The sequence below is a fragment of the Podarcis liolepis genome, assembly GCF_965112155.1.
Source record: "Podarcis liolepis genome assembly, chromosome: 4".
Classification (NCBI taxonomy): Eukaryota; Metazoa; Chordata; class Lepidosauria; order Squamata; family Lacertidae; genus Podarcis; species Podarcis liolepis.
Window position 1 is genome coordinate 57,072,547 of NC_139558.1, and position 27,740 is coordinate 57,100,286.

General features: G+C 41.8%; 1 protein-coding gene and 1 long non-coding RNA gene across 5 annotated transcripts; one reads left to right on the forward strand and one right to left on the reverse strand.

The window, feature by feature from the left end:
- Positions 1-701: 701 nt before the first annotated feature.
- On the reverse strand, positions 702-27,740 carry JAM2 (junctional adhesion molecule 2). Of its 4 annotated transcripts, none has more exons than XM_083500373.1 (10): positions 27,452-27,614; positions 18,387-18,452; positions 13,015-13,125; positions 11,321-11,473; positions 10,291-10,496; positions 9,056-9,158; positions 8,259-8,366; positions 5,159-5,174; positions 3,614-3,641; positions 702-2,297 (listed from the first exon to the last, which is right to left on the reverse strand). In XM_083500373.1, exons 1-10 carry the CDS (start codon positions 27,504-27,506, stop codon positions 2,265-2,267), a joined length of 879 nt encoding a protein of 292 aa, XP_083356499.1. In that variant the 5' UTR covers positions 27,507-27,614; the 3' UTR covers positions 702-2,264. The 4 variants fall into 4 exon arrangements, with proteins under 4 accessions (XP_083356499.1, XP_083356498.1, XP_083356500.1 ...); XM_083500372.1 differs by having other exon boundaries at positions 3,614-3,644; XM_083500374.1 differs by lacking the exon at positions 5,159-5,174 and having other exon boundaries at positions 3,614-3,644; positions 8,255-8,366; positions 27,452-27,740.
- On the forward strand, positions 3,638-6,920 carry LOC310705641. Its single transcript, XR_014525415.1, has 2 exons — positions 3,638-4,243; positions 4,505-6,920. It is a non-coding gene; the product is annotated as an uncharacterized lncRNA (long non-coding RNA).

The following is a 27,740-nucleotide window of genomic DNA, read 5'->3' on the forward strand; positions in this document are numbered from 1 at the left end:
AGTTTGGTGGCATGCTTTTAAAAATAAATTAATAACTGAAAAGTCCACACCAACTGGTACAAGCAAATGTGCTTGAAAATAGTTGCTATATTGGGAAAGAAATTTGAAATAATTGAGTAGTTTACACAGGAAAATTGTGTAAATAGTACCTGAAGCTTTGGCCAACCTTTGACAATTAGTCATAGTCATGCGTATAATGCAGATAATTGATTACTTGGTTGATCAGAACTGACTGCATATTAATTTGAGATCTATACTTGGATCTAAGGTTTTCCTATACAAGGTTTTTATCCTTGAAACAAAAAGCATCACATTACACTATTAATGCTTGTAGGAAGCATGGGGAACCTGTGGACTTCTAGATGTTGCATTACCACAGCTCCCATCTGTGCCCATTGGCCATGCTGTCTTGGGTCCAGCAACAATCCAGCAACAACTAAAGCATCACAGGCTCCCCATCCCTAGCCTAGGAGTAGTAATCACATTTCTCACATCTCTAATAAGATACTTATAATATGGTGAGGCTAGCAATGTCGACAGAACAAAGTTAGGGCAATAAATTATAGCCAGCTGTGAGGTTTAAGGTTCTTGGGTGGAGATGAGAATCCGGCTTAGGAATTTGTCTTGCTTTTTTTTTATTTAAGAAACCTAACATTCATACCCATGTTTTGTCTTAAGCATCGGCATCATGATCACACTAGTAACAAAGCATATGTGATTTATTTATACCATCCAAGACATTTTTATAAAAAAAATCATTAAGGCATTCGTTAGCATTGAGTGGTGAAAAGGATTTCTTCTCAGGCAAAATGTACAGTCTTCAGAAAATAAATCATAAATAGGGTTTAAGGGGCAAAAAATGAGCAGTGGTAAGAATGCACTACACTTCAACAGATCTATACCTGCATAATTTTGTTATTGTTTAGATAGAGTGAAAGAGTCAAGACATTTAAATAGTGGAGGCAAAAACGGCTTTGAACAATATTATTCTGATCTTGGCTGTGGAACCTATCATGTTCCACAAAAATTATGAGTATAAAGCTCTTAAACTGCATAACTCTTTATTTGATTCATATATTGCCTTTCTGCCATTTAGGCCTTTAAAGTTAGCTTACAAGCAGGCTGGAGTAAAGTTTTTTATAGGGCAAGACATCACATGTAGATCTTCTACTCTAGAACAAGGAAAGATCCTCACTCACTCTACACATGATGTCTTTTGAGGTTCTAGCTATCCTGGACCAAAATGCAGGAGTAGAGAAAATAAGGTCAACAATCAAGACTGTTCCTACTGCACAGTTCTTCCCACAGCCCACTTGCTGGCTTGATGGTAGAATTACGCCCTTAACATTGTCTTGACCTGCACAATGGAGAAAAGGACAAATCCTCCTTAGAGGCATCTATGTCCCAGCCCAAAATATTGGCCCTGAATAGTTAAATTATTGAAGTTACTAAATTTATATCCTGCCCTTCCCAAAGGAGCCAAGGGCAGTAATGATCAGATCAGGCTACTTACTCCTGACAGTTCTTCCTAGAGGGTTGGCTTCATATAATCCAGTATCTTGTTTCCCAAAGTCACCAGCCAGAGACCTCTAGGTAGCCCACAAGGAAGACATGAAGGCAATTGTCCTCTCCACTTACTCCCAGGCAACTGGCATCATAAAAGAGTATATAGCCAATTATAACTCTTATCATCCATGAGTTTGTATAGCTCCCTTTTAAAGACAGCAAAAACCCAAGTTAGCTATGTATGGTGTAAAGAACTATTTCCTTTTCTCTATTCAGACTCTCCGATTACCTTCACTGGATGGCACAGAAGTTCTGGAGTTAGGGGGGGGGGGCATACGTCAGCCACTTCCTCAACAATTTTATAAATCTGTCACCTTTCCTCATAGAGGAGTTGTTCCAGTCCTTTGATCTTTTGGTTGCACCTTTTCTAGTTGCATGGTATCCTTTTTGAGATGTGGCGACTAGAATTGTGCACTTCATCACCTCCTCTCCTATCCTTTTGGGGACATTACACAGTAAGAAACCCCTTACAATTGCATAATCTACAACCACCAGGTTAGAAAAGCACTATCAAACTACGTTAAAACAACTTTTGACAATCGTGTTTCTTCAGCTTTTAGCAATAGTGCCTTGGCTTTGCCATTGGTTTATTTTTTGCATGTACCACTCTTGATATTTATATAATAGAGTCCAAGCATCCCTTTGATACTCTGCTCCAGCAAATGCTCATTTGGTGTTCCTCAGAGGGTGGGTTTCTTTTAAATAACAAAGGACTTGGTGTGCTTGAAATCCTAAGGAACAGAAAGAAGAACTGTTGAGATAATTCAGATAGTTGCAGTAGAAGCTTTTGTACTAATATCCATTCACCAGCAATAATTATGAAAGCACACCACATAGCATTACAGCAGGAGTGGCAAACATGGGGCAGACTCCAGCTATCCCTAACTTTGGGCAATGTTGGCTGAAGCTGATGGGAATTTGAGTCCAAGACATCTGGAAGGTCCTATGCATTACATAAGGGGTAGCTAAGCCTATGGCCCTCCAAATGTTGGACTACAACTTCCATCCGCATGGCTGATGGGAGCTGAAGTCCAGCAACATCTGCAGGACCACAAGTTATCCACCCCCAGTTTAGCAGTTTTCTGTGTCATCCATATCATTGTGAAAAGAACTCTACAAGCTGACTCACATGTGTGAAGCAAACACTCTTTAATCCATGTATCCCCACCTGAGCATAAGATCAGCTGAATAAACCTCAATGTGGACTGTATCCTAAGCTTGTTGCCATTTCAGTGGTTCTGCGCTGTCATTATGATGGTAAAAAATAACAACAAAGCTTCCTCCATGTATACAGACTGATTCCCACTGAAGTCCCTCCCTCCCCTTGATCTTATATGTAGAAGGGAGTTTGGTGAAAACCATCCTGTCTAGCCAGCTCTCACGGTGTCATGCAGTGTGAAAAAGTTTAGTATGGCTGCCATCTACCACTGCTTTGTGTGTTAACACTGATCCTACAAGTTGTCAGGAGTGGGAGGAAAACAACAGTATTTAATATGTAATCTGGGTAAGGCTATAGAAATTCATGATCTTGCCACTAGATGGAGATACACCTTCCTGAGAGCTGGTATGTATTCAGTATGTAACAAGACTGCTGGAAATAGCCTCTTTCTGGCAAATGCTCCTTTCCATAACCACCGGTATAATGTATAGAGGAGCGTACAGCTGAGTAAGATGCCAACAGAAATAACCTGATGCATCTCTTGCTATTCTCTACCAGGTCAGATGGGACATTATGCGGGACATAATTCAAAACAACTTTCTGTAAATAGTAGCCAAGCATAGTTTTCTTCCCTAATATGCTAGCCACCTTTTTATGGGACACTTTTATATGGAAGAACGTTCAGAGATAATTCCCTCCTTGCTCCCTGCATCTGAATTGGTGCAGTCCAGTTTACCATGTTGTCTGGGTGAATAGCTGTGCTCTTAGCCGTTCTGTACTTTAGAGTTGTGGCATGAGAAAGTACATTATCTCCACCCTTCCTGAAGCAGACATAATGGGTGAATTAATCTTGCCAGTGCCACTACCGCATGGATACAGAATGCTCACCTTTTCACTGTTTGCAGCTTTGTTCTTCCTGCTAGCAAAACAAAAGTGGGAGAAAGTATACTGTTTTATCTGGGCATTTCATGCACATTACTTATATAGAGTTTTGTTTTCCATACATTCATGTTTCTACTGAATTTTCTTGGAGCAAGGATAAGGGAACCTGTGGCTCTGCAGATGCTATTGGATTCCAACTCCCAGTATCCCCAGCCTGCATGGCCAATGGTTCAGGGACGGTGAGAGTATAGAATCCCAACAAGAACTGGAGGGCCACAGGCTCCCCATTACTGGGAATTTGCCTGCATGTAAGAAGTCAATTAATCGTATTATTTCTAAATTTGGGGCTTAACGTTCAATTAATTTTTGTCTAACTGTTACAGAAGCAATACCCACAAGATCACATTATAAATCATATAATTGAGTTAAACCCTATACTATTTTTTATTTAAACATAAGTAATTTTATCCAGATAGGTCTGTTACATGGGTTTCAAAATATAGACAATATTGCTTTACCAACCTTGTAAAGCAGCTGTTGCACTGTGTACTTATTAGCAAAGAAAACATCGGCATATATACATATGAACTTTGAAAGAAATTGCCTTGTACATTTTCAGTGACGGAAGTACTGAATGTATACAGTATTTACCGTATTTTTCGCCCTATAAGACTCACTTTTTCCCTCCTAAAAAGTAAGGGGAAATGTGTGTGCGTCTTATGGAGCGAACGCAGGCTGCGCAGCTATCACAGAAGCCAGAACAGCAAGAGGGATTGCTGCTTTCACTGCGCAGCAATCGCTCTTGCTGTTCTGGCTTCTGAGATTCAGAATATTTTTTTTCTTGTTTTTCTCTTCCAAAAACTAGGTGCATCTTGTGGTCTGGTGAATCTTATAGAGCGAAAAATATGGTAGTTCTACTGAGAATGCACTCATTTAAATCTGATCCACTGGTTTCAGTGAGTCTGCTCAGAGAAGGGGGTTGGACTAGATGACCCTCGGGGTTCTTTTCAACTCTATGGTTCTATGGTGCAATCCTTTATAGGGAAGACTGTTCAAGGCCTCCTTATTGCTTCTTAAAATTAGTAGCCAATGGGCGACCGGAATCCTCTTAAAATATTAGCCAACTGAGCCCAGCTTTAGGTATTATAGGCTAGGAAATGAAATGGCTTGGATCCAGATTTTGCTCCGGCTAGCAAAAGGGGGAAAGGGAGTTTTCCCCCCATACCCCCTACAGCCCCTTGTGCTTTCTGAGGAAATGCTTCAGGGAGTTGTAACAGGCAGACATACAAGCCAAACAGTGTGGGAGATGGCGCTGGAGGGGGATTGGAAAAAGTTGCCTCCTCACCCTCTACTGTCAGCTAGATCCTTTCATCCAGGATCAAAAATCACCTGTGGATGGAAGGAGAAGTTTGGATCCGACCCGATATGACTAAGGCAAGGGATTCTGCACAATAGTGCAGAACTATTGATCCTTGGATCAATATTTGCAACTACAGTCAATGTTTCAGCTGTTCAAAAGTGGCAAACAGAAAGGTAAATAAATATACTTACGCTGAAGAATGTGCTTCTGGGGGATAAAAAAACAGGAAAAGAAAGATAAGCAAGTGTCATTCTCCATACTTCACACTGCCTAACTGCACACTTTACACCAGTCTCTGGAACAGCTGCCATAAATATATGTTCACATATTTCCTTCTGATCTTGCAGAGATTTACTTTCAGACAAACATCAGGTTTTCCACATATTCCCAATCAGATCACCCAGCTAAGTGTTAATAAAAGTTATATTTAAGACCATTTAAAGCAGGGGTTTCCCATACATTCACCCACCTTTTCTGTAGTATGGTTATGTTTTTCCTCCTTTCTCTGTGAGAAAGATGTGGTTAAATAATTTGAAGCTAATTATATTATGTGATCTGTAGTTTACTTCGCTGTCTGATCTGATGTGGCCTTGTGACTAGATGTTCAGTCACTCCCTCCTGTGCCCCGCAAAGTGCCTCACTAGATTGCTGCATGTGTGAACAAAATAAAGATTCTAAAACAATTCTTTGTAGACCATGCTTGCACTCTATAAATGATAGAAAGGAAGCCATGTCAGTTCATTATATTTAAAAAAGAATTCCACAGTACGCAGGGCAATACAAAATAATTTGTCAAAACAACTTACAAAATAAGTTGCCAAGTAATTCCTAAGTAATAATTTATTGCTAAATTACAAAGTAACATATAGTCAATAAATTACTACTTAATTATTTGGTCTAAGTGGGATCTGAAGATGCCTGACCTCTTCCTAATTGCTCCTAGGACAAAAATGGTCCTATCTCACAGCTCACTGTTCAGTTAGATGGTTATTTTGTCCCTCGTGGTTTACTGCAGAATAGGAACAAGTGTCAATTGGTTTTTCTGTGGATTGATGTTTGTTCCGATTCAGCTGCAAACAGCGGGTTTTCCTAGTAAAAGAAAAACCTCTCAGACCCATGCCTAGAAATCACGGGGCAAAGAGGAATGTAATGTGGATGAACCCTGATTCTGGGGAAATAAAACTTTTATTTTAAAGAAAGAAAAAAATATTTTGGGAACAGGGAGATGCACTCTCATTGTTACCCAGCAGAGGGAGCTGGCTAATCAAATTCTGCAGAAATTTCATATCAAAACTTGCATCCAAAAATCAGCAATGTGATATAACAGGGCAGAAACCATGGTGTTTGAGCTTTTACTGAAATATTGTCTACATGTACTGACTGGCTTTTAGACAACTGAAATATATTTCGTTGCATATAGCAAATGAACCCACGAGAAACTGTGCTGATGGCTTTTTACAATGGCTGTGGAAACGTACTAAACCTGACTCGGTTGCATTAAGCCCACCTCATATACAACTTCAGCAGCAGCTGGGAGTCCCAGGCTTCAGTCCCACACTGCACCAGTAACATCAGATACAGAGAACAGCAACCATTGTGAAAACAACAATTTCCTTTCCATGTGAATATTGCCAAGTAGAAATCTCTTTGCTAGGGAGCTGCATTGATCTCATTTCCCATGTGGATCTTCCATACGGTTATAGGCCAACTGGCATGAAGGAAGACCATGGGAATAGGTTGTTAGGATTTTACTGGTGTGATTAGTATAAATCACATGAGATGTCTGAGAAGAGTGTGGGAACGGAAGACTGTCTTATCTCTTCCGTCTGAGAGTGTTATTGGACTGTACTTTCGCTTTTGCTGTATGCTTTCTGTTTCTGCCAGAGTTTGGAGGGCACAGACGTGACTATGGATTCTCTGTATATATTGTGAATAAAGCGTAGTTTAGATCTACAGATGTTTCTATCTTCTTGCTGTGTGATGCCAGAAGACTTGTGTGCACTTTTCATATGAGAAGTGTCACAGAGGGGCACTCTGGAGTGAAGGGACATGCCATTCCAGAGACGTGCCTACTGGGAGGTGCTTGGAGGCACAGGGGGTCTGCCATCCGCCCCCCCCAGGAGCATTTGCCAACAAAGGTGTCCCAGCCTGTTGCAGTGATGCCTCAACTGGTTGCAGGTATCTTGGCCTTAAATGGTACCTAAATTCAACACCATGTGAAAAATCCATCGAGGTAAAATTCTGCAGCCTAGTGTAGATTTAAGATTTAGTGTACTCCAATCCATGACTGTTTGTTATTGAATGGTAGTCACAGGGGCAGCCTGTCCCATTTTGCCACCTGAGGCAAAATGGGGATGTGCCCCTCTTGTCCCCCTGCCGCTGTGCCCCCCGTCCAATTTCCATCGGTGGTGGAACACCATCCTGGCCAACATTTAGCAAAAGGAAAAGCATTCCACAATGCCTTGACACTCATCTTCTCCACCCAGGGGCAGGGTAGACAAGCAGCAACAGCAAGTATCAGAAGCGGTGGGGCAGGTGGGACACTGCCTTTTGTGCTTCTGCCACCTGAGGCAGCTGCTTCACCCTGCCTCATGGGTGGGCTGGCTCTAGGGAGTCAACTAAGTTTTACTCAGAGTACAGTCACTGAAATTAATCAACATGACTAAGTTAGGAGCATTAATTTCAATAGGCCTACCCTGGATCAAACTTAGCTGAATCTCACCACAAATTGAACAGTTACAGATGTAAAATACCCAAGGTTGTTAAAAGCGGAGGGGGGGTGTCAGGAAGCAATTCTAGATTTTCTGAGGGAAATTGCAATATTTAGACATTTTGCCACCAGCTTAAAGGTTAAAATAATTACAGCCTTCCAATAAAGACTCAGAAGATTCTATATCATAAGTTCTCTACCCACCCTCTAATAAAAACTGGGTTGAAAACAGAACATGCAACGCTGACTCCAACTCTCTGTTATTACAAGGGCAGCATCTTTTATTTACAGGAACTGTTCATTATCCATCCACATGGAAAAAACATTAGCTTTCAACGCAGACCAGAAGTACTGCTTTCTGGCAACTGGTTCTGCTGTTATTTCCAAGGCTAAAGTTGTTTTTCCTTTTATTTTCCTATCACCCCCTTCCACCACCCTCCTTCCTATCACCCCCTTCCATGTGTGCTAGCTCTTGCTCCGAAACCACCTTGGCTTCTGCCGGCCCACAACCACACACAGTTCACAAATATTTAAGCACGGGAACTTACTGATCAATCCGGGAAGGAAGAAGTTTCACTTACTTGAAAAGTAGCCCTTCTTTTGTGCATAATATACCCCGAGACCACAGGAAGCTATTATCAAAGCCACAATGACCACCGCAGCTATGATGCCACCTACATTAAGGTCATCTAGCATGGAAAGCAAAACAAATATAATTTCAAATTGGAGGTTGAGTATAGAAGGCAATATTCATGATATATATACACTCTCAAATAGGGCATGGTAGAGCCCTGGGAAGAGCGACTGTTTGTTAAACTACAATAACTATGGCCAGATAATCACTCTACACAGCTGGTCCAGGAACTGAAGTTAGTGAAAATATTATATGGTCCCTGCGTTTCCATCTGCAAAGGTGCATCTAAAGGCATTTCAAGTTGCAATCCTCACTACCCTGGATCCTTCTTTCTAAAAATGGTGCTACACTGACCACTTGGATCCGTGGAGGCCGCCATCTTGTGGCGCAGCTGGGGGAGACAGCGCCAGCTAAGCCAATCAGAGGCAGGGGTTTAGGGGCTGTGACCAGCCCACTCCTAGCCTATCTAAGGGAACGGTTTAGGTGCAGGCCACCCTCTTAGGTCCCCCCCCCCCCAGTATATTTTTTCAAGAAAACTTGTGGCAGTGTCCTGTAAAATGTATTTTTTTGCTTAAAATGTTTTTTTTTTTTATTAATCATCCAAACTGGGCCTTTAAAAATGTGCCACATAACCAAGTTTGAAGCTGGAAGGTGAACTAACACTTTTTAGTTTCCTAACTCTGTCTTGTAATTAAGACATTCTCATCTCAAGGTTGGTTGGTCACACTGGAATTTGACATTTACCAACTTGCATTCGCTTTACAGAACATTTCTGAGGCTGTCCAACTTTATTGTCAGCTTCACAGTAGTACTCTCCAGTGTCATTCTTTGAAACAGAATTGAATTGCTGGTAAAAAAAAAGAGAGAGAGAGAGAGAGAGAGAGAGAGAGAGAGAGAAGTATAATATTCCAACTTTAAAAAAAAAATGGGAATGAGCAGTCAAAACTGAGACAACATTTCTAGTACATTATGCCATTGCATTATGATGATGATGATGATTACCACCACTATCAATGAAGTGGATTTAGAATACAGCCGTACCTTGGAAGTCGAACAGAATCCGTTCCAGAAGTCCGTTCGACTTCCAAAACGTTTGAAAACCCAAATGTGGCATCTGATTGGCTGCAGGAAGCTCCTGCAGCCAATCAGAAGCTGCAGAAGCCCCGTCAGACATTTGGCTTCCAAAAATAGTTTGCAAACTGGAACAGTCACTTCCAGGTTTGTGATGTTCAGGAGCCAAAATGTTCGAGAACTAAGCTGTTTGAAAACCAATGAGTGTATGTCACAGTTTTCCAGAATGCAAAATGACTGTCCAGTCTGACAGTGACAACTGATCTAAGGGATGGGAGAGGGTGACCAAAGCAGTGGCAGCACACCAATATTTTTGGCCAAACCGCTTTCAACCTTTTTAGGGGGAGGAGAGAGAAATGAAACAGTTCTGAAAATTGGGGTGTAGCAGAAATAAGAAGTGCTCATGGATCAAACATCAGTTGGGTTTTCTGCAGATTGACATTTGTTCCAATTCAGCAGTAAACAGCGGGCTTTCCTGAGGAAAGCAGCGGTACAAAAGAAAAACCTCTTGGACCCATGCTTAGAAATCACCAGACAAACAGAAGCGTGGATGAGCCAATTCAGTTAGTGCAGCAGACATTTGGTGAGATAAGTACATATCTCCGCTTTGTAAAATATATCCCATTTTCCTAACATTTTCTCATACTCGTCAATCTATTTTATCATCCTATGGGTGAATCAGCAACGCATCATACTGGTTCTGAGCTATATATCAAAAGATATACAACGTGTAGGATGCAAGGTGACTGAAAGAGGTCCTATTTACTATATCTCTATGCAACTGTGAGGCAAAAAACCCCAAAACCACACAGTAGGGTCCTGATACTATGTTGAATTTCCTCAGTAGAATGTTAAGCCTTTTCTTGGGCTAAGTAAAGTCCAATGATAAGTGGTATTGGTTCACTAACCAGAGTTCCAGTTGTAGCATTCATGATATAAGGAAGTCTCTCTTTTTTAATGCTCCGCAATGCTGGGCTTTCCGGCAGAAGAACGCCATTCCTATACCACCTGTACTTTGACGCAGGAACACCATTGTTTTCTTTACAGCGTAGCTCCACTACTGTCCCCGTCATAGCTGAGCTGGGCACTTCACAAGCAGGAGGAGCTGGTGGGACTAGGAAATGACATGATCTGTTTCAAAGTAAAATATCTGAATGGCTAAACCTGCCTATTTGCTCACAAGTTGCTCTAATAAAGGCAGCTGGACTGAGTGGTTTATGCATCACATTGTATGCGTACTGTTCCTCGCCTCTGGCATTGTCCGACAGAAGTTTGATGTAAGCCAGTGCTTAAGATTTTTTAACAATGAATCAGCAAATGTAATATAATCTTTAGTTTTAAACAAAATACTGATCTGAGGTGCATTATGTCCAGACTTTCTCTTCCTCAACTAGAGATAAAAAATACTCGGTTGTATCAAACTAACATCTAAATACTACTCCTCAGAGTAGACCCACTGAAATCAATGAACTTAATCATGTATTTTCAGTGAGTCCACTCTGGATACAACCCCATTCATACATTTTAAATAATCTATTTCAGAATGTCTAAAATTAGTTCCCAGCTACTTATCTCTTTACAAAATGGTTGTAAAATTGGCAGGGGGTTGGACTTGATGGCCCTTGTGGTCTCTTCCAACTCTAGGATTCTAGGATTCTATGAAAATGGTTGGCTTTAAAGTCTGGTTCATACCATTAATTTAACAAAAATTATCCCAGGCCCAATGGATGTGTACATTTCAGATAACAGTAAGATGATATAAAATGAAACATTATTTTTACAGGGGGTTTCTTTTAAAGACAACACACACAAAAAAAACAAACAAAAAAACCTGGATATTTTATTGTACCCCTTCTGTAATCGGGTGGCAAACAAAATGTAAGAAGAAATGTACTACTGAATAGTGTTACCTCAAAATAGCTTTGTTTAGATTCTTACCCAACACTAAGAGAGAGACTATAACTTCTCCTATTTGTTGTCCATGTTCCGTGGATGCACTAATTTCACAACGGTATTTCCCAGAATCCTTTCTAGTCACATTTTTAATGCGGATGCTTGATTGCACTCTTTCTCCTCGCTTTTTAAAATCACCTGCAAACAATCAAGACAGAGAGCAATGGCTAGAAAGGAACTTCCTCAAGTTTGCTTTATAAATGTATAAAACAATTAGGGGAAAAAGACTGGTTTTCCAGAATATAATGCCAGTGGCTCTCTACCTGCCATTCTCTACCTGGCTCTCTACCTGCCATTCCCCACGATATTTATTTTCTCCCTAAGACCTTCCAACACTCCATTCATATGAGCTAGTTTATTAAGGGATTTGGTGTCTCAAACACATATTTCGCATGCAATTTCAATACATTGCAAGCTTTCATATGTTGCAGCAGAATGTTTTCAAATGAGAACTATCAGCCACTATCAGTCATACAGCTGTTAAAGACACAAGTACCCTGTTTATTATCAATGCCATTATTAATCCAAATGAAGGCCTTTGTGGATGCCATGGCTCCCAGGCACTAAGTTGGCAACTCCTGCTATATATCCTAATCATATAACTCCTTTTCTGGGGGGAAATTGTTAGAGCAAAATAGCAGCTAGTGGCTATCAGGACATGTTTTGTGGTTGCTGCTACAGGGCTGTGACTGCTGGCAGTGTCCCCCTTTAATTCCTCATCCCCCGATTTCCCACCCCATTCTCTCCCCCATAGAGATGCTCAGAGCGTACTCGAAATGACACCACTGAAAGCAGAGGAGCCATTTTGTGCAAGACCTAATTTGTGACTTAAAGGCAGGTTCACACATGAGATGCATGCTTTTTCTCATTTCTCCCTCAAAACTGTTACAACAGCAGACAGCACTACAAGACAGAGTAAGCCAAGCTACAGATGGAATGGGATGCTTGAGTGTGGATATTAGCTGTTTGAAGAAGGGTTAGTCAGGACAGTCAGGAACATGAATGGAAAATGGAGGAAAGCCACATATGTGCGACTTTGCCTTTCAAGTGTTTGAGCAACCCTTGAAACAAAGGATGGGAGATTTTCAGTGACACACAAGAACTCTACAACAGCAGAATGCAATATGTATGTTCTGTTAACTAGTTACTCCACACACAAACACACACACATATAGGGAATGTCACTTAATTAAATAAATCTTACGTCAGGCAGTCAAATCAATTTTATTTGATTTATCTATTAAGAAATGTGCCTATGACTAAAAGGAACATGTGAGCCAAACAGGCTATCCTCTTGTTCAGCAAAGTAGGCAGCAGCTATTTCTACAGTTGATTCACAGTCATGGAAATGACTGCTAGAGCTACAAGCTCAATCCATGAGACTCGGGTTCAAATGCCCATTCAGCTTTGAAGCTTGCTGGGTGACCTTGGGCCAACTGGTAACTCCTAGCTTAACTTAACTCACAGGGTTGAGCGAAGATAAAATGGAAGGAAAGAACAATGTACGTCATCTTGACCTTCTTGGGAGGAGAATTGGTTAGAACAGTAAAAAATAAATCCATGTACATCCTGTGATTTCTCCATGCAATCCTGAACATGGGAACATTTCACATGAAGGACACAAGCCCTCAGCAGCACAGTAAACACACACACAAACATAAATGTAAGCATTTTCTTACCAACAAAGGAACCTTCAAAGTAGACAAATGTAACTCCAGTTTTGGTAATTTTTTTCCATTCTACTCTTGTAGTTTCCTTCCCTTCATTGTGTTTACAGCTTAGAAATGCCTCTGCAGAGGGGAAAATACGTCATTGTTTCTGCTCTGAGTTGGAATACACTACAAACAACTGGCACACTTTCAGAACTAACTTTTGTAGAATGACTCTACAGAATAACAGTCCATATACATTTTGTGTGTATACACTGGAGTACAGGATGCACAAACTTCTCATCATGCCCAAAGTGTGCACCTATTCGGGATTTTGGTGCATAACTCTTAAGATATCTGGACCCAAGCCTTTCAGATTCTGCAGGTGGCATGGGAATTTTACAGAAAGAAATCCATATATAGTGGTACCTCAGGTTACATACACTTCAGGTTACATACACTTCAGGTTACAGACTCCGCTAACCCAGAAATAGTACCTCAGGTTAAGAACTTTGCTTCAGGATGAGAACAGAAATTGTGCTCCAGCAGTGCAGCAGAAACAGGAGGCCTCATTAGCTAAAGTGGTGCTTCAGGTTAAGAACAGTTTCAGGTTAAGAACGGACCTCCGGAATGAATTAAGTACTTAACCTGAGGTACCACTGTATAAACACATGTGGGATGAGAGGCGCCCCTAAGTTTACAGTAGTACAAAAATAAATCCAAAGAAGCCAAGCAATTGCTAAACATCAGAAAAGCTAAACATCAAGAGCACTAAACAAGTTGTGAATCATCAAGCATTTTACAGTCTTCATCTTTCTCACTAAGACCATAATGATTATTCATCTCTAAAGGCTGATTGATACTTAAGAAGCAAGGAATTTGAAGGAATTCATTGGCAGCAGGACTGGCCCATCCATGAGGCAAGGTGAGGGAATCACCTCAGGTAGCAGAATCGACAGCAGCAGATCTGACCTTCAAGAAAAGGATCACATGTAGATCTTTATTCACCCCTTGTTCCTAATATACAGCTTCACTCCCCACTTTTTCCCAGGCAGGAAAGGGGCGCTATTTTGTGCTTCACCTCAGGAACCAAAATGTCTTGGGTCAGACCTGATTAGCTGTGTTCACACATGATGGTAAACCATGGTAAATGTGTAATGTGAACATGCAGACAGCTCCCACTTTGCTCCCTCTCCTAGCACAAGCAGGACCAACAAACCACAATCCCTGGTTTAGGATTATGTCAGAACCAAGAATTTTAGTTTGCTTGACTCCAAACAAACTATGATGTGAAGCCAAGTTTCTTGGCTTCCTAGCTGTGGTTTACTAGTGTGGAAAAAACCCACAATGTCTCAACCTGCAAAGGTAATTGTGGGAGATGATCTTGTACCCAATAGTTTTTCCTTCCTGTTTATGCACACATGATGTGTGTGTACAGTGGCAGGTACCAGCAGTGGCCCGGCCTGACTCCCTATAATTAAAGTCTAACTCCATGTACAGTCTCATTTCTTCATTCACGCCTACAACTTTCCATGTTGCAAATGTTCAAAGAATAAGAATGACAGACATACTTACAGACTTTGCAATTACATATTCTGAGCATAAAAGCAGCTACAAGGTTAGGTGGTGAAATTGACCAGCTATTGTGTTATATTATTGATGCCTGCAAATTGTAGCAGGACACTTTATTCACACACACCCACCCACACCCACCCACACCCACCCACACACACACACACACCCCGTTGTGGCCATTTTGGAAACTTTCTCAATCAATTAGATATAACCCCATATTGCTCATGCAATGTGCATGTAAGCCCCATATTACTCCACCCAAAAGAACATTTGTTGCATTTCAAAAGCATGTTAAAATAAGTTCTAATGATGGGATCTTATCCTGCTCCAGGAAATCATAAACAACATTCATATGACAGACTTCCACAGCAAAGCAGTGGAAATGCTTTTGTTTCCGAAGTTCTGATTGAGCGGAATAGGTGGTGTCTTTCCTGAAATGCCTGCATCAAGTAGTCTTTTCTTAATGTTTTATTATGCTTTTAAGAAAGGTAAGTTACGAGACCACTGTGTTCTATTCTTACAAGTATTTTATTTGGCTGGTTCTCATATTGCTAATATTATAAAATTAAAAACGAGAGGAGGGATATGGGATTTCAGAATTTCAAATCCGCACAGTGGGGAAGCTATTTTGCTCTTGTTCATGCAGCCTAATTTTAAAGACAAACCTTTTCAAAGATGGCTTCTCCCTGGCATTTCTCCGGGGGGGGGGGGGAAAGGTTCCTAAACTTTTATATTTGTAAGGGAAGAAAGATAAAAGCACAAAACTGTAGATGACAGGGGGATACACACACACACACACACACACACACACACACACACGAATGAATAGCTGACATGGGTGGTCACTCAAGAAGAAAAACAAAAATGCAAATCTGAGAAGGGTGTGGATGAGAGAATTGGCAATAAAGATAAAATGGAATGTGGATAAGGGCAGATGGAAATATTTCTGAAAAAACAATAACAAATAGATCCAGAAAAGACAAAGAAAGAAACTGTCAAGAGGAAGTACAATGTCTAATGATTCATCTTCACTTCTGTTTGTAATATGATTTCTAGGAATAAGTCTGGGAGGTTTTTCTTTTGCTCCACCACTTTCCCCATGAAAACCTGCAGTTTACTGCTGAATCAGAACAAACATCAATAAGGTTTTCTGTGGATTGATGTTTGTTCTGATTCAGCAGTAAACAGTGGGTTTTCCCAGGGAAAGAAGCAGAATGAAAGAAAAACTCATTAGACCTGTGTCTAGAAATCATGGGACAAATAGAAGAAAACATGGGACAAACGTTAAGTGTGGCTTTACGGTAGTATCTTTCAAATCAATCACAGCAAATGCAAAGCCACTAACTCAGAAAATGATTGGACTAACACAATTACTGACTCTTCCACAGAGGACCCATGTTCTTTATTTCACATCAGGTCGTCTATATTTGTTACCGTTGGCACACCGTACTAGTTCCCATTTTGTTCTGGCAAGGGGAAATGCTGTGGAAGGGGATAACAGCCTAAACGATGCCAAGTGACCTTTCCTGGCAGTCCACAGCAGAACAGCCAATAAAGATACTCAAACAAAACAAAACATGCAGAGAGATATACACACATGGGTGGGAAATGAAAAGAAAAATACAGAAAGAGAGAGCGAGAAAACATTTGTTCAGAGATTAATTGTTAAAACAGACTCCAAGCACATGATTCTGACAATAACCCAAAGCTCTACAGGGTTGTGTACAGAGTTCCATGCATTGCGAGTACACATTCCCTTTATAGCTTCTTCTCATTATATTAAAGGCATCTTGTGATTTTAGAGTCATCGCCTAGCTTTTCATATTGACTTCTCTGTCAATGAATCCATGCACATCTGCAATGGAGTCTGTCTATGATAGGTGGGGAACCTCAGACCTGCAGCCAAATATGACCCTCCACACCTCTGTATCTGGCCCATGGGATTCTCAACTCACACACCCTCCCTAGCCACACCCTCACACCCCAGGCCACACCCGTTGTCAGCCCTGCTTCACACCTTCCTTCACTGTTTTTGCTGGGCTAGAGTAAGTTCTTTAATTCTGGTTATGCCTCTTGCTTGTACAAATAGAGGACCGGGGGCGGGGAGATGTGAGTGTGTGAAGAAGCTAGCCTACTGTACAAGTATAGAATTCACATTTGTCACTCTGTTCACTTTTGCCTCTGGCCCTGCCCATCACTGGCATCTGGCCCCAGGAAGGCTGCCCAGCAGGAAATGTGGCCCCCAAGTTGAAAAAGTTCCCCCATCCCTGCTGTGCATGTTGCAGACGATTCTGGAAGCGTTCCCAGGGGCACATTCCATTCACGAAGGGCAACAGCCAAGTCTGTATGGTTTTACCTTTACGCTGCATGAATTGTGACCCTAAAGAACACTGACTGTGGCTGTGCACTGGTAGAGAATATTAATAGTATGTGTACAGAAGGCCTGGAGCCAAGCCTTCGTATTTCCTACCCCCTAGGTTCACAGCTTGAACCAGTTCTTTTGTTTGTATTTCAAAAGTTTCAGAAACCGTAGGATAGGTCCTTATAATTAATGTCCAATAATTAATGAATCCCCCCCCCAATTTGCCCTGTAAAATGCATTCGTGCCTCACTTTCTCTCACACAAACGCAAATAATCCATTTACCAGTATTGTATAACAATTTTAAGTGACATTAGGCAGAGTGGGTTAAAATCAAGAAGAGGTGTATAGTGATATATTTTTTTAAAAAAGTTATATGATTAGAAAATTAGATCACTTGAAATTCAGAACATAAAAGAGGGTGTTTCTAAATGGTTTCTCCCCTAAGGCGGGAGGAGTAACATGCCTCCATTACAGAGTTCTGAGAGTCCCTTTTCCCTGGGTTCCAGAGCATTGGAAGCAAGCAGTCACCATGAGTCCACAGTGCATGTTGCCTAGAACGACAAAAAGCAACACACTCCAAAAAAGAAAAGCCAAACTGAATCTGAATATTCCAGCGGACAGTTTGGTGGTACATAGAAAAATCTTGAGCCTTCCCAATGGCTGCCCCCCTCCCCAGAAATTGATTGGATTCTTAATATTCTAATCTTAGAAATCTTTTCTGTAATTTGTGGGATGCTCCCAAAGAACAATGGTATGGACTTGTCTGTTGACACTTACCCAAAGTGGTTACAATATGGTCCATGTCAAGCACTATCAAATCCCAATGGTTTCAACTGACGGGGTTAAGCATATATTGCAATTTCACCCATTAAAATCAATGGAACTTTAAAAACTATTAAGTTCTGCTGGATCAGATGGGCTGCGAAAAAGGGTTGTTCTGAAATCTCAACCTTATGTTGTTGGTTTTTTTAAAAAATAATAATAATTTGGATTTGCCCCAGGAAAAGTAACTCTATTAAATAGGGAGAAGTACAGGCTGGCATTTCAACTCCAATGATATTGTATAGACATTGCAAAAAACTTGAAACAGCAATTTCACACCAAACACCTGTCTGGAAGCACCCACACGTTTGTATGTAACAAAGTCACCCTGTTTATGCAAGGACTTCTGCTTATGCAACCAAAGTTCTTCCTGCTCTTTTCTCTCTGAACCCGCCCCCCCCCCACCGCACATGCACACAAAATCTGCTCTGGAGGCTTGGGAATAGAATAGATTTGGGGACAATCAGTTGAGGGGGACAAATGGGATTACTTTTTTTATATATACAATCCAACTTCATTTTGTTGCTGCTGTATCCATTGTATCACTCCACTGCACTTTTATCAAACAGCCTTTTAAAATTCATCTCAGGACTTTCACTTATCCACTGATATAAGACGTACACAGTCATACACATACTGTACCCTCAAATTCGTTTGCTGTAACATCTTTCGTGTCTGTCTCTACGACGATTCCATATGCTTTATAATCTGAAAGGAAAAAGAAATCCTTTACATTGCAGTGTCCATTCACTGTTTTTCTTTTTTAAAAAAATCAAATAAATGTCCTCTGCAGTCATGTAGTTGGGCTGTTTGCTTAAATCGTGTTGCCTGCAAAGGAGATCAAACTAGTTAAGTTTTTTTAACCATGCATGTGCAAATGTATTTCAGAGTCCTTTTCTTCTTTTAATCTACAAGTGCAACTCTTATTTCCATACACCTGCATCAGTGCCAAATGTACACTGTATTTTAACTCTAGGTGCAGTTCTGGATTATAGTGTTTAACCATCAGATGAAATGTAAACTGCCCTTAAAAGAATCACTCAGGTTTCAGCTGAGCAACACCAGAGATAAGCAGTTTTTTTACTGTTGCACTACAACATCCTTTCGCCCATTTCTCAACATCAGTACTGTACTTCAACCAGCCAAAGAAGGCAGAGGGAGGGGAGGGTTATAATTTTCATGTTATGACTACAGCTCAACAATGATTCTAAGTTGCGCAGCCAAGTTGTGCAACTGGAAATGATATTCTCTGGTCTTTTCAGGGAAGACTGAGGATTATCCAATAGGGATGGTGAAAGTCTTGAGAAGCTTTCAATTTAGGGGGCTGCATTTCAGATCCCTTCCATAAATATTACGATTCGCTCCCATTTACAGGTCAGACCATACCAAGTGTGGTGATTCCACATGGAATATTAATTTAAGCACTCCCTCTAATGAAACTCTGCATCTGAGTGTGCTAACAGCTCTGTTGGAGCCAGGCCAAGTTTGTTTCACTTCAGTCCCACTGAAACCAATCTGGGCTGCATGCATAAGGCTTTTTGAATACGTACCCACAATTCATCTAAAGCTTACTGCTTCTAAAGATGACTACACGTTTTCATCTAAAGTTATGAAGCCTTTTTCTGGCTACCCCTTCCCCACCATTTTTCTACTTTTATTTAAACTAATAAATAATCTAGGAAAGGTATGCATGTGTTTGTGCATTAAATAAAACGTGTGTTTCCACTATGCAATTTATAGTTAGTCTTACCACCGCTGCTATTAAATAATATAGGCAGTATAATTAGAGGGAAATAAATATACATATATTTCAAAAGTCAGCATTTTTTCTACTACTGTTTTTGCTGGTTGCTAGTAAGTACTGTCCCCCCTCCCTATTGAAATAGTTTACTGTTTGCCATTTTCAAGAGAAAAAACAGATGCATGCAAACTTTCACCCTTGTCTTCAGTTACTTTGGAAACATTTTTAGGAACTGTGAATGTGTTCCAGAATTCTGAACAGAGACATTTATAAAAACGTTAACTGAAAGACTCCTTATACACATCACTGAGAATTAAATAACAAGAAAGCTCAGACAAAAGGTGAGGTGGGGAAATTTTGACTAGAACTTTTCAAAGCTAAAACAAATGTTTTTTGTGTGTGAATCCAGTAGGGCAGACCTCACATGAACCACCTTTCTGAATGCAATACATGCACATACAAAATCACATGTAAGGTAACACATTTTTTAATATATGTTTTAAAAAGCATCCTGGACCTGAGATGTATGTGCCCTATTCTTGCAGGCTTGGACCTTTACCAGCACACATTATCAACCACTAGGATGGGGAAGAAATTCAGTTTGGTTTGGATTTTAATCTGGATCTAGCCAATTCTCACTTCCCAAAAGAGCAAGTAAACTGAAGCACAGCTATCCTTTGTAATTCACAGTCCTGCAAATTTTGCAATGCAGTTCATCAACCCCCAAAAAGTGTATTAAAAATGTGCATATCAGGGGAAAGCGTATATAAAATGCATTACATTAGTGAAACTGTCAAAGAAAAAGACACCCTATTAGGCAAAATTGCATGCAAAGTGTATATTAAGAGAAATATGCACTAAGATAAAGACATATTTTCAAGAGAATTAAAAAACAACAACCAACAACAACAACCAGTGGCATAGCGTGGGGGGTGCAGGGGGGGCCGGGCGCAACATCTGGGGGTTAGGGTTAGGGGGCGCAAATCCACGGGTTAGGGGGCGCAAATCCATGGGTTAGGGGGCGCAAATTACTTGCCTTGCCCCGGGTGCTGACAACCCACGCTACGCCACTGCCAACAACTGATGTAGGCATGTGGTGAACTGAATTTAAGATGGAACCAGGGTGGGGGGGGGGTGGGGAGGTGAAATGAGAAACTGAGATTTCAAGACCCATCCAACCTCATTAACCGCTTGCTTTCAGTGGGAGTTGCACTGAGTTCCTTGAGCACAATATTACTACATACATCTATGAATTAAGGACACAATTCAGTAACAGAAAACTTTGAAGATTCTGCACAAAGATCCTTTTTCTTCCCATAATGCTTTTGATTTATAAATTGAATAAATATTTTTCAGTTTCTTTTGGTAAGCATCAACAGGATAAAAATGCCCAAACTTAACTTTGAACCAGGCTTGATAATTTTGCTGCCTCTTCTGTTTCTTGGCAATGAATAGGAAAATGGGGGTCAGGGGTCTTTAAAAAAGCTTAGTGTCTTACAAATAATCGACTTACACTGCTATTGTAAGAGCTGCACAGAGTTTATTTCCATAGCAACAAAGTTGTTGGAAACACTGCCAATTTATGAAGCCTAAAAATGCAAATGTTGTCCAAATGGCTGCAAAATGAAAATGCTTCATGTCTTTATTTTTTTTTTTTTACAGGAATGCAAGACCCACTAGGATTGCAAACCCTGTTGCACCTTTGTACAACAAATGTATCATGTGTGTGATAATTGTATGGAGGAAAGAATTTTGTGTTGCTGCATGATGTGCTGGGGAAAGATACAGTGGCCAAAATTTCCTCACTTGTACAACTGCTACGGATAGAAGAACTACTTCCTCATTTGACTACAGCCATCCTACACACTGCCAAGGTCGCTACACCTCCCAGGTAACTTTGGGTTTGTGTGCACACATGCAGAATGCTACTTGTACAATCGGGTTTCCCTTTCCTCTCCCTTCTCTGCACAACCTCATAATCTGCTCTGGGGCAGGGAGTTCTCCAATTCCTTGGAGCAGATTTTGACGGTGCATGGGAAACTGAAGAAAAGGAGAGAAAAGCCCCATTAGGGTAGTCTGTTGTGCTAGTGGAACAGTAGTATTTGATGGCACCCTTTGACTAGATTATGGAAGCCACCTGGGCCTCAGCACACAGGCTCTCTGGCTTCAGTACACAGTACACTGGACTTGGTAAACGCTATACTGCTCAGACCATTGAAAACATCAAAGCCCCCGGACCTTAGTTTGCCTACCCATGAACTAGAGCAAAGCCAGGCAACATGGGGCCCTTCAGATATTGTTGGTGCACTGGTAGCCAGTAATTTATCGATTCCAAAACAGACTGCAGCCAAGCTGATTCTCAAAGCCTCGCTACATATCTTTGGGTGCCAGGCAGAAACATTCCTCTTTTTCCAGGCCTTTGGCTAATTAAACAATCTAGGGCCTTTTACACCGTGGGTATTGTTGTGTATTTGTTTGTTTGTATGTGCTTTTTGCATTTTTATATTGTAAACCATCCTGTGATCTTTGGATGAAGGGCAGTATAGAAATGTAATTAATAATAAAATAACTAAGCAACCAATATGTCACCCACTACATCAGGGATTGGGAACATGTGGCCTGCCAAGCATTGTTGGAGCACAACTCCCATCAACCCTGACTATTGGGCCCTGCTGCCAACATTTGAGGAAGCCATATTAGCTATCCTTGAACGAGACGTATGGGGGACTGAGCATTGGACTGTGTGCTTACAAAGCATGTGATCCAGTGTGGAGCTACAGCTTGCCTTCCGCAGGCATTGCAGTGCCCTGAACTACTGTTGGAATCTAGAATTAAACCCTTAAAGTTTTACATAATAATGCAAAAACAATGTCATGTAATCTTCCTTTTTTAAAAAAAATAATAATAATTTAAAAACAGAAAGCAATGTTTGTTTGATAAAGATCAACTGGCACCTTTTGTAGTAAGCTAACAATTGCAAACTTTCAACTCAAGCCCTTATTTAGGTCTTTTTAAAAACAACTGTTTATACAAAAAGCAAACACACACAGGGCAGATAGGATACAGATGACACAGAACAATGGCAAGGCAAACAGGAAAACACACAGCAACACGGCATTTTGCTCTGTACCTCATTTGTTGGGTTAACGGTGCTACTTTTAAGTGGCCTCAACTGTTGCATTTTTCACTTCCCTTCTTTTATACAAAAGGAAGAGCCTGCCGCTGAAGGTGAATCTCTAAGGAAGCCTCCGTTGCTATGCAGCTCTCTGCTCCAAGCTCTTACAAAGGCAGTAAAGTAGAAAAACCATTCATGAATATTAGCACGCTGACCCAGGATCTTACAAAGAAGAAGAACCCCAACCTTCATGGCTTTTTTTCTGCAGGGCTTTAGACTCAGGAAACTGCAGCAGATTGCATTACCTCAGCTTTGCAACAAAACTGGGCAATACAAAAAATGCTGAGAACTTTTCTTTGTTCAGATTCAGGATTAGTATTTAAGAGAGCCCATGAAGCTTCTCAACAAAGCAGAAGAGAATTGCACTTTACAGTACTGTCAAATGTAGCAAGACTTATCCTGGCTTACCATTTATGTAGCACTTTTAAGTGTGCAGTATTTGACAACCATTATTATCATTACCATCATCATAGCCTTTCTTACAGTTGAAAAACTGGAAGTTGAGAGTTAACGGCTTGTCAATGCAATGCATCCACGTCCCTGGCAACTACCAGGGATTTGAAAGTGTCCATCAAGTTGGTAGCATTCTTAAAAATAGTAGTAGCAAGTCCATTAATTTCTGTGATTCTCCAGTGGTTTGACTTCACCTTCGGAGGCACACTCCATTGTCTCCCAAGACAGACAGATGCCAACAACAGCTCTGAGTAGAACTTAGCCACATACAGCTCTAGGAGTTTCAGGTTTCACAGTGGATGCATTCCAGTGTGGTATCTTTATGATATATGGTTTACTTACGCACATATAAAACCAGTGCCTACTGTGGAGGTTTCAAACATCACATCCCAAGTGGACGCCAGCTTCTTCCAAAGGCAGCAACATCATCCCTGCCCTGCCACATCCCACCTGTTATGCGCTTGCTAACCTAAACCCTGGTCTTTGCATTCTTACGCCTAGTTCTTTGATGCTCTGTTGTGCTAATGGATCATTACCCCCCAGGTTACTGCCTCAAACAAAACTAACTTTGTTTTGATTGCCTTGGATTAAAGAAGGTGGCTGATACACAACTTCTGTACTTTGCCTAAGTTAATTGTCTCTCCGCATACGCTAATTCCAGAGGATTAATAGCAGCTAACACACATCTTAAAACACACACAGGTCTTGCTACTTCCCTGTTCCAACAGCCCAACCTTAATTAAATTCTAACACCAACTTAATCCAAAATTCAGGGTGTCTTGCACCCATAGATTCATAACAGTACAATTTGAGCTTATAAACTTTGGATAGCTCTGGAACAATTCTTTACTATACAAAGCTTAATTGAGATTAAAATCAGTTCCCAACACAATATCAAAGTAATTTGCATCTTGTGTTAAAAATGCTTTGAGGAAAATATCTTTCATTGATAGGTGTAATCCTGATTTATGGAAGGATCTTGGGACAGGGGAAATGCAGACGGGGAACAATTTCTAAAATTATATTAATCCATCAAAACAGAAACATATCAAATCTTCCAATAATCACATCAATTTGAAATCACTACAGTGTACAAGTACAAAGTACCAAATCTGCCGGGAATTAAAGCTTAACAAGCATACTAGTCAGATATCCGACATATTTCAATACACATTGTTTTCACAGCTGTGTGGTTTGGCTTCACCTATCTGCGTTCAACACAGTTCTTGGGTGGGGTGTTTTTCTCCACTTCCCCCCTCTTCATTGAAGTTATATTTATCAAGAGAAAACATAATCTTTGAGGGCATGCTTTTGATTGTTTTCATGCATGTTACTTTTGCTTTCAGGGGCTCTGACAATCTTTTTTAAGGAAAAATAAAAACAAAACAACCCCCCCGCATATGTTTCATAACCCTCCTAAAAAGGAATGAATGTTTTGATTCCTTAACCAGTTTGAAGATGTTGTTATACCTTTAAAGCATATATTCAATATTTTCAGACCTAGGACCGACTTTTAATCCAAACATGCATTTGGGGACCCATTTCTTAATCTTTTACCATACATTTTCAGGGTGGCAGTGCTCCTGTTGCAACCCACCTTGGATCAGGCTGTGACCCACGAGTTGAAGACCAGTCCTTTGGGGCACTGTTGTTTGTTAATGGTTGCTGGGAATTGCTCTGTGAGGAGTAAATTACAGTGTCCATAATTCTGTGAGGGAAATAATGTGCTTTGAATGTGCTTTAATGTGCTGGTGCCAGGTTATTTTGAACCCTAGGCAAGACTAACTACATGCAACTCTCCCCCAAACGGCTAACTTCAATTTTCAAAAACAGGTTTCTTCTGGAAAGGATGAAAAGCACAGAATCTGAAACTGCTGAATTTATTTTAAATTGCAAGATTAAGTATCACAACAATGCTTGATTATCTTTCTGAAATACAAAAGAAAATGCTCTAGCACACAAATCATTTTGAATAATCTTGTGAATTGCGATATAAAATTTTAAGTCTCTTAAAAGTTTCAGTTTCAGGCACATCAAAATCTCACTTTGTGCACCTTTCCCTTTGCAGTTTTTTTCAACAATTCCTTTAGTAAAGATAAAGGGACCCCTGACCATTAAGTCCAGTCGTGGACATCTCTGGGGTTGCGGCGCTCATCTCACTTTACTGGCCAAGGGAGCCAGCGTTTGTCCGCAGACAGCTTCTGGCTCATGTGGCCAGCATGACTAAGCCACTTCTGGCAAACCAGTGCAGCGCACGGAAACGCCATTTACCTTCCCACTGGAGCAGTACCTATTTATCTACAGTGGTACCTCAGGTTACATGCGCTTCAGGTTACAGACTCCGCTAACCCAGAAATAGTGCTTCAGGTGAAGAACTTTGCTTCAGGATGAGAACAGAAATTGTGCTCTGGCAGCACGGCAGCAGCAGGAGGCCCCATTAGCTAAAGTGGTGCTTCAGGTTAAGAACAGTTTCAGGTTAAGAACGGACCTCCGGAACGAATTAAGTACTTAACCCGAGGTACCACTGTACTTGCACTTTGATGTGCTTTCGAACTGCTAGGTTGGCAGGAGCTAGGACCAAGCAACAGGAGCTCACCCCATCGCGGGGATTCAAACCGCCGACCTTCTGATCGGCAAGTCCAAGGCTCAGTGGTTTAGGTTAAGTAATAAACAATATAGTTGCCAAGCCCACGAGTCTCTTTTGTATTTCTTCACACAACATGCAACCAATGTACAGCCCACTTGTTCAATGTATTTTACTTCCAAGTCAACTGCCTAAGGCACATTTATCAGAGAGCAGGTTCCATTAAACTCTAGGTTTAGTCCCAAGTGAGATGTTTAGGTTCATGGTGCATGGCTGCAGAATCCTATTCGTACTTGGGAGAAAGCACCACTGAACTCAATGGAACTTCAGGTGTGCTTACTTTACAGTCTTAGAGTACAGTGAAGTTAGTTCCCCCGACCATGCTTTTCACAGCTTCCCCCCACTCCAGTTGTTCACATCTGGGCTTTGATTTGTGTGAATATGGATTTACAACCCAGCACTGAAAATGCTGTGAGTCCACAGTAATCAGCGGAGTGAATCCAGTCTTAAGGATTGTGTGTCACAGCTGCAATCTTCCATGGGAATAAGTCAGGCTTCCTCAACCTCGGCCCTCCAGATGTTTTGAGACTACAATTCCCATCATCCCTGACCACTGGTCCTGCTAGATGGGGGTCATGGAAGTTGTAGGCCAAAAACATCTGGAGGGCTGAGGCTGAGGAAGCCTGGAGTAAGTCTTATAGCCAGATCTTAGGCATGTTGCCTTAGAACTTAGTCCCACTGAGCTCAGGTGAGCCAACTCGCAAGTAAAAATGTACAGGATTTCCCCTCTCCTAAACAAAGTAGAAATCCCACTTTAAAATAAAGCCAGATTTCTAGTCTCAAAACTGCAAAACAAGGCTTTCAACCACTTTCAAAACACACTTTAGAATAGGGCTGGGGAAACTGAGGCCCTCGCAATTCCACAACTCCCAACAGTCCTGACCATTGGTGAAGTTGGCTACGGCTCATAGGAGCGGGAGGACAAAAGCACGTGGAGAGCCCCTGGTCCCCATCTCCCAAATACCCCAAACTCCTTCTTCATAATAGCTCTCTTTCCCCAGATTCCACGGGTCTCACTCCACAGTCGGTGTGCCCAGCAGTCTCCTTCCAACCAATTATCATACAGGCTTAGAAGCAAGGCAAGTGTGAAGGGACACGCCCATGCACCTTAAACGCTTTGGGTAAATGAGCATCCTAAGATCGCAGCGTTCTCAATCAAAGCGCGCGTTGGGAATTGACACCAGTTGACCCCGGTGCCCTCCTGCGGCCCTGCCCGGTTAACCCAGCAGGCGCCGCTCCGCTTTAAGCCTCGGCTTCCCCGCCGCGTGCGCCTGCCTCCTGGGGCGGCCAGCGCGTTTCCAGCCGGCCCCGCTAATCAAATCAAATCGAGCGGCGGCTGGGGCGGGGGCGGGTGAGTCCCGTCCTCTGCTTCGCGGCAGTACCGCCTAGTAGGAAGAGTCAGCGAGAAGAAAGAGGAGACAGACCAGAGAAGCCGGGAGAGGCGAGCTTGCTCTTCCCTACCAGGAGGAGGTGGACCTTTTGTAAGCGAAAAGAGAGCGAGCCACTTGCTGGCGTCGCTCCCTGGAAAAAACAACCAGATGCTCCTCGCAAGGAGGCGGCGAACTTGGCTGCGCGGCGGCGAGGAAGGACTTGGGGTTTTCCAGGCGAGCTGAGCGCCCTCTCCACCCAGGAGAGAAAGAGGGAGAGCCGCTGCCCTACGGGGAAGGAGAGGCGAAGACAGAGAAGGGACTTACAGCCCAGGAAGCCCAAGTGCCAGAAGAGCAGCCAGAAGACGCGGCGGCTCGCCATCTTCGCAGCAACAGCTGGCTCGCCGCTTTTCCTTTCGCCCCCACGAGGGAAGGGGCCGGGGGCGGGGAAAGAGAGCCTGGCGACGCAGCTGGACGGGGTGGGGGGGGTCGCGTTCTCCGACTCCACCCTCCCTCCAGCCCTCCCTCCCTTCCTTCGCCCGGGCACCTCGAGCAGGGGAGGGGGACGGCGCCTCTCCCGTCGAGCCGGGGAGATGGGCAGGGGTTTCCGCTGGGT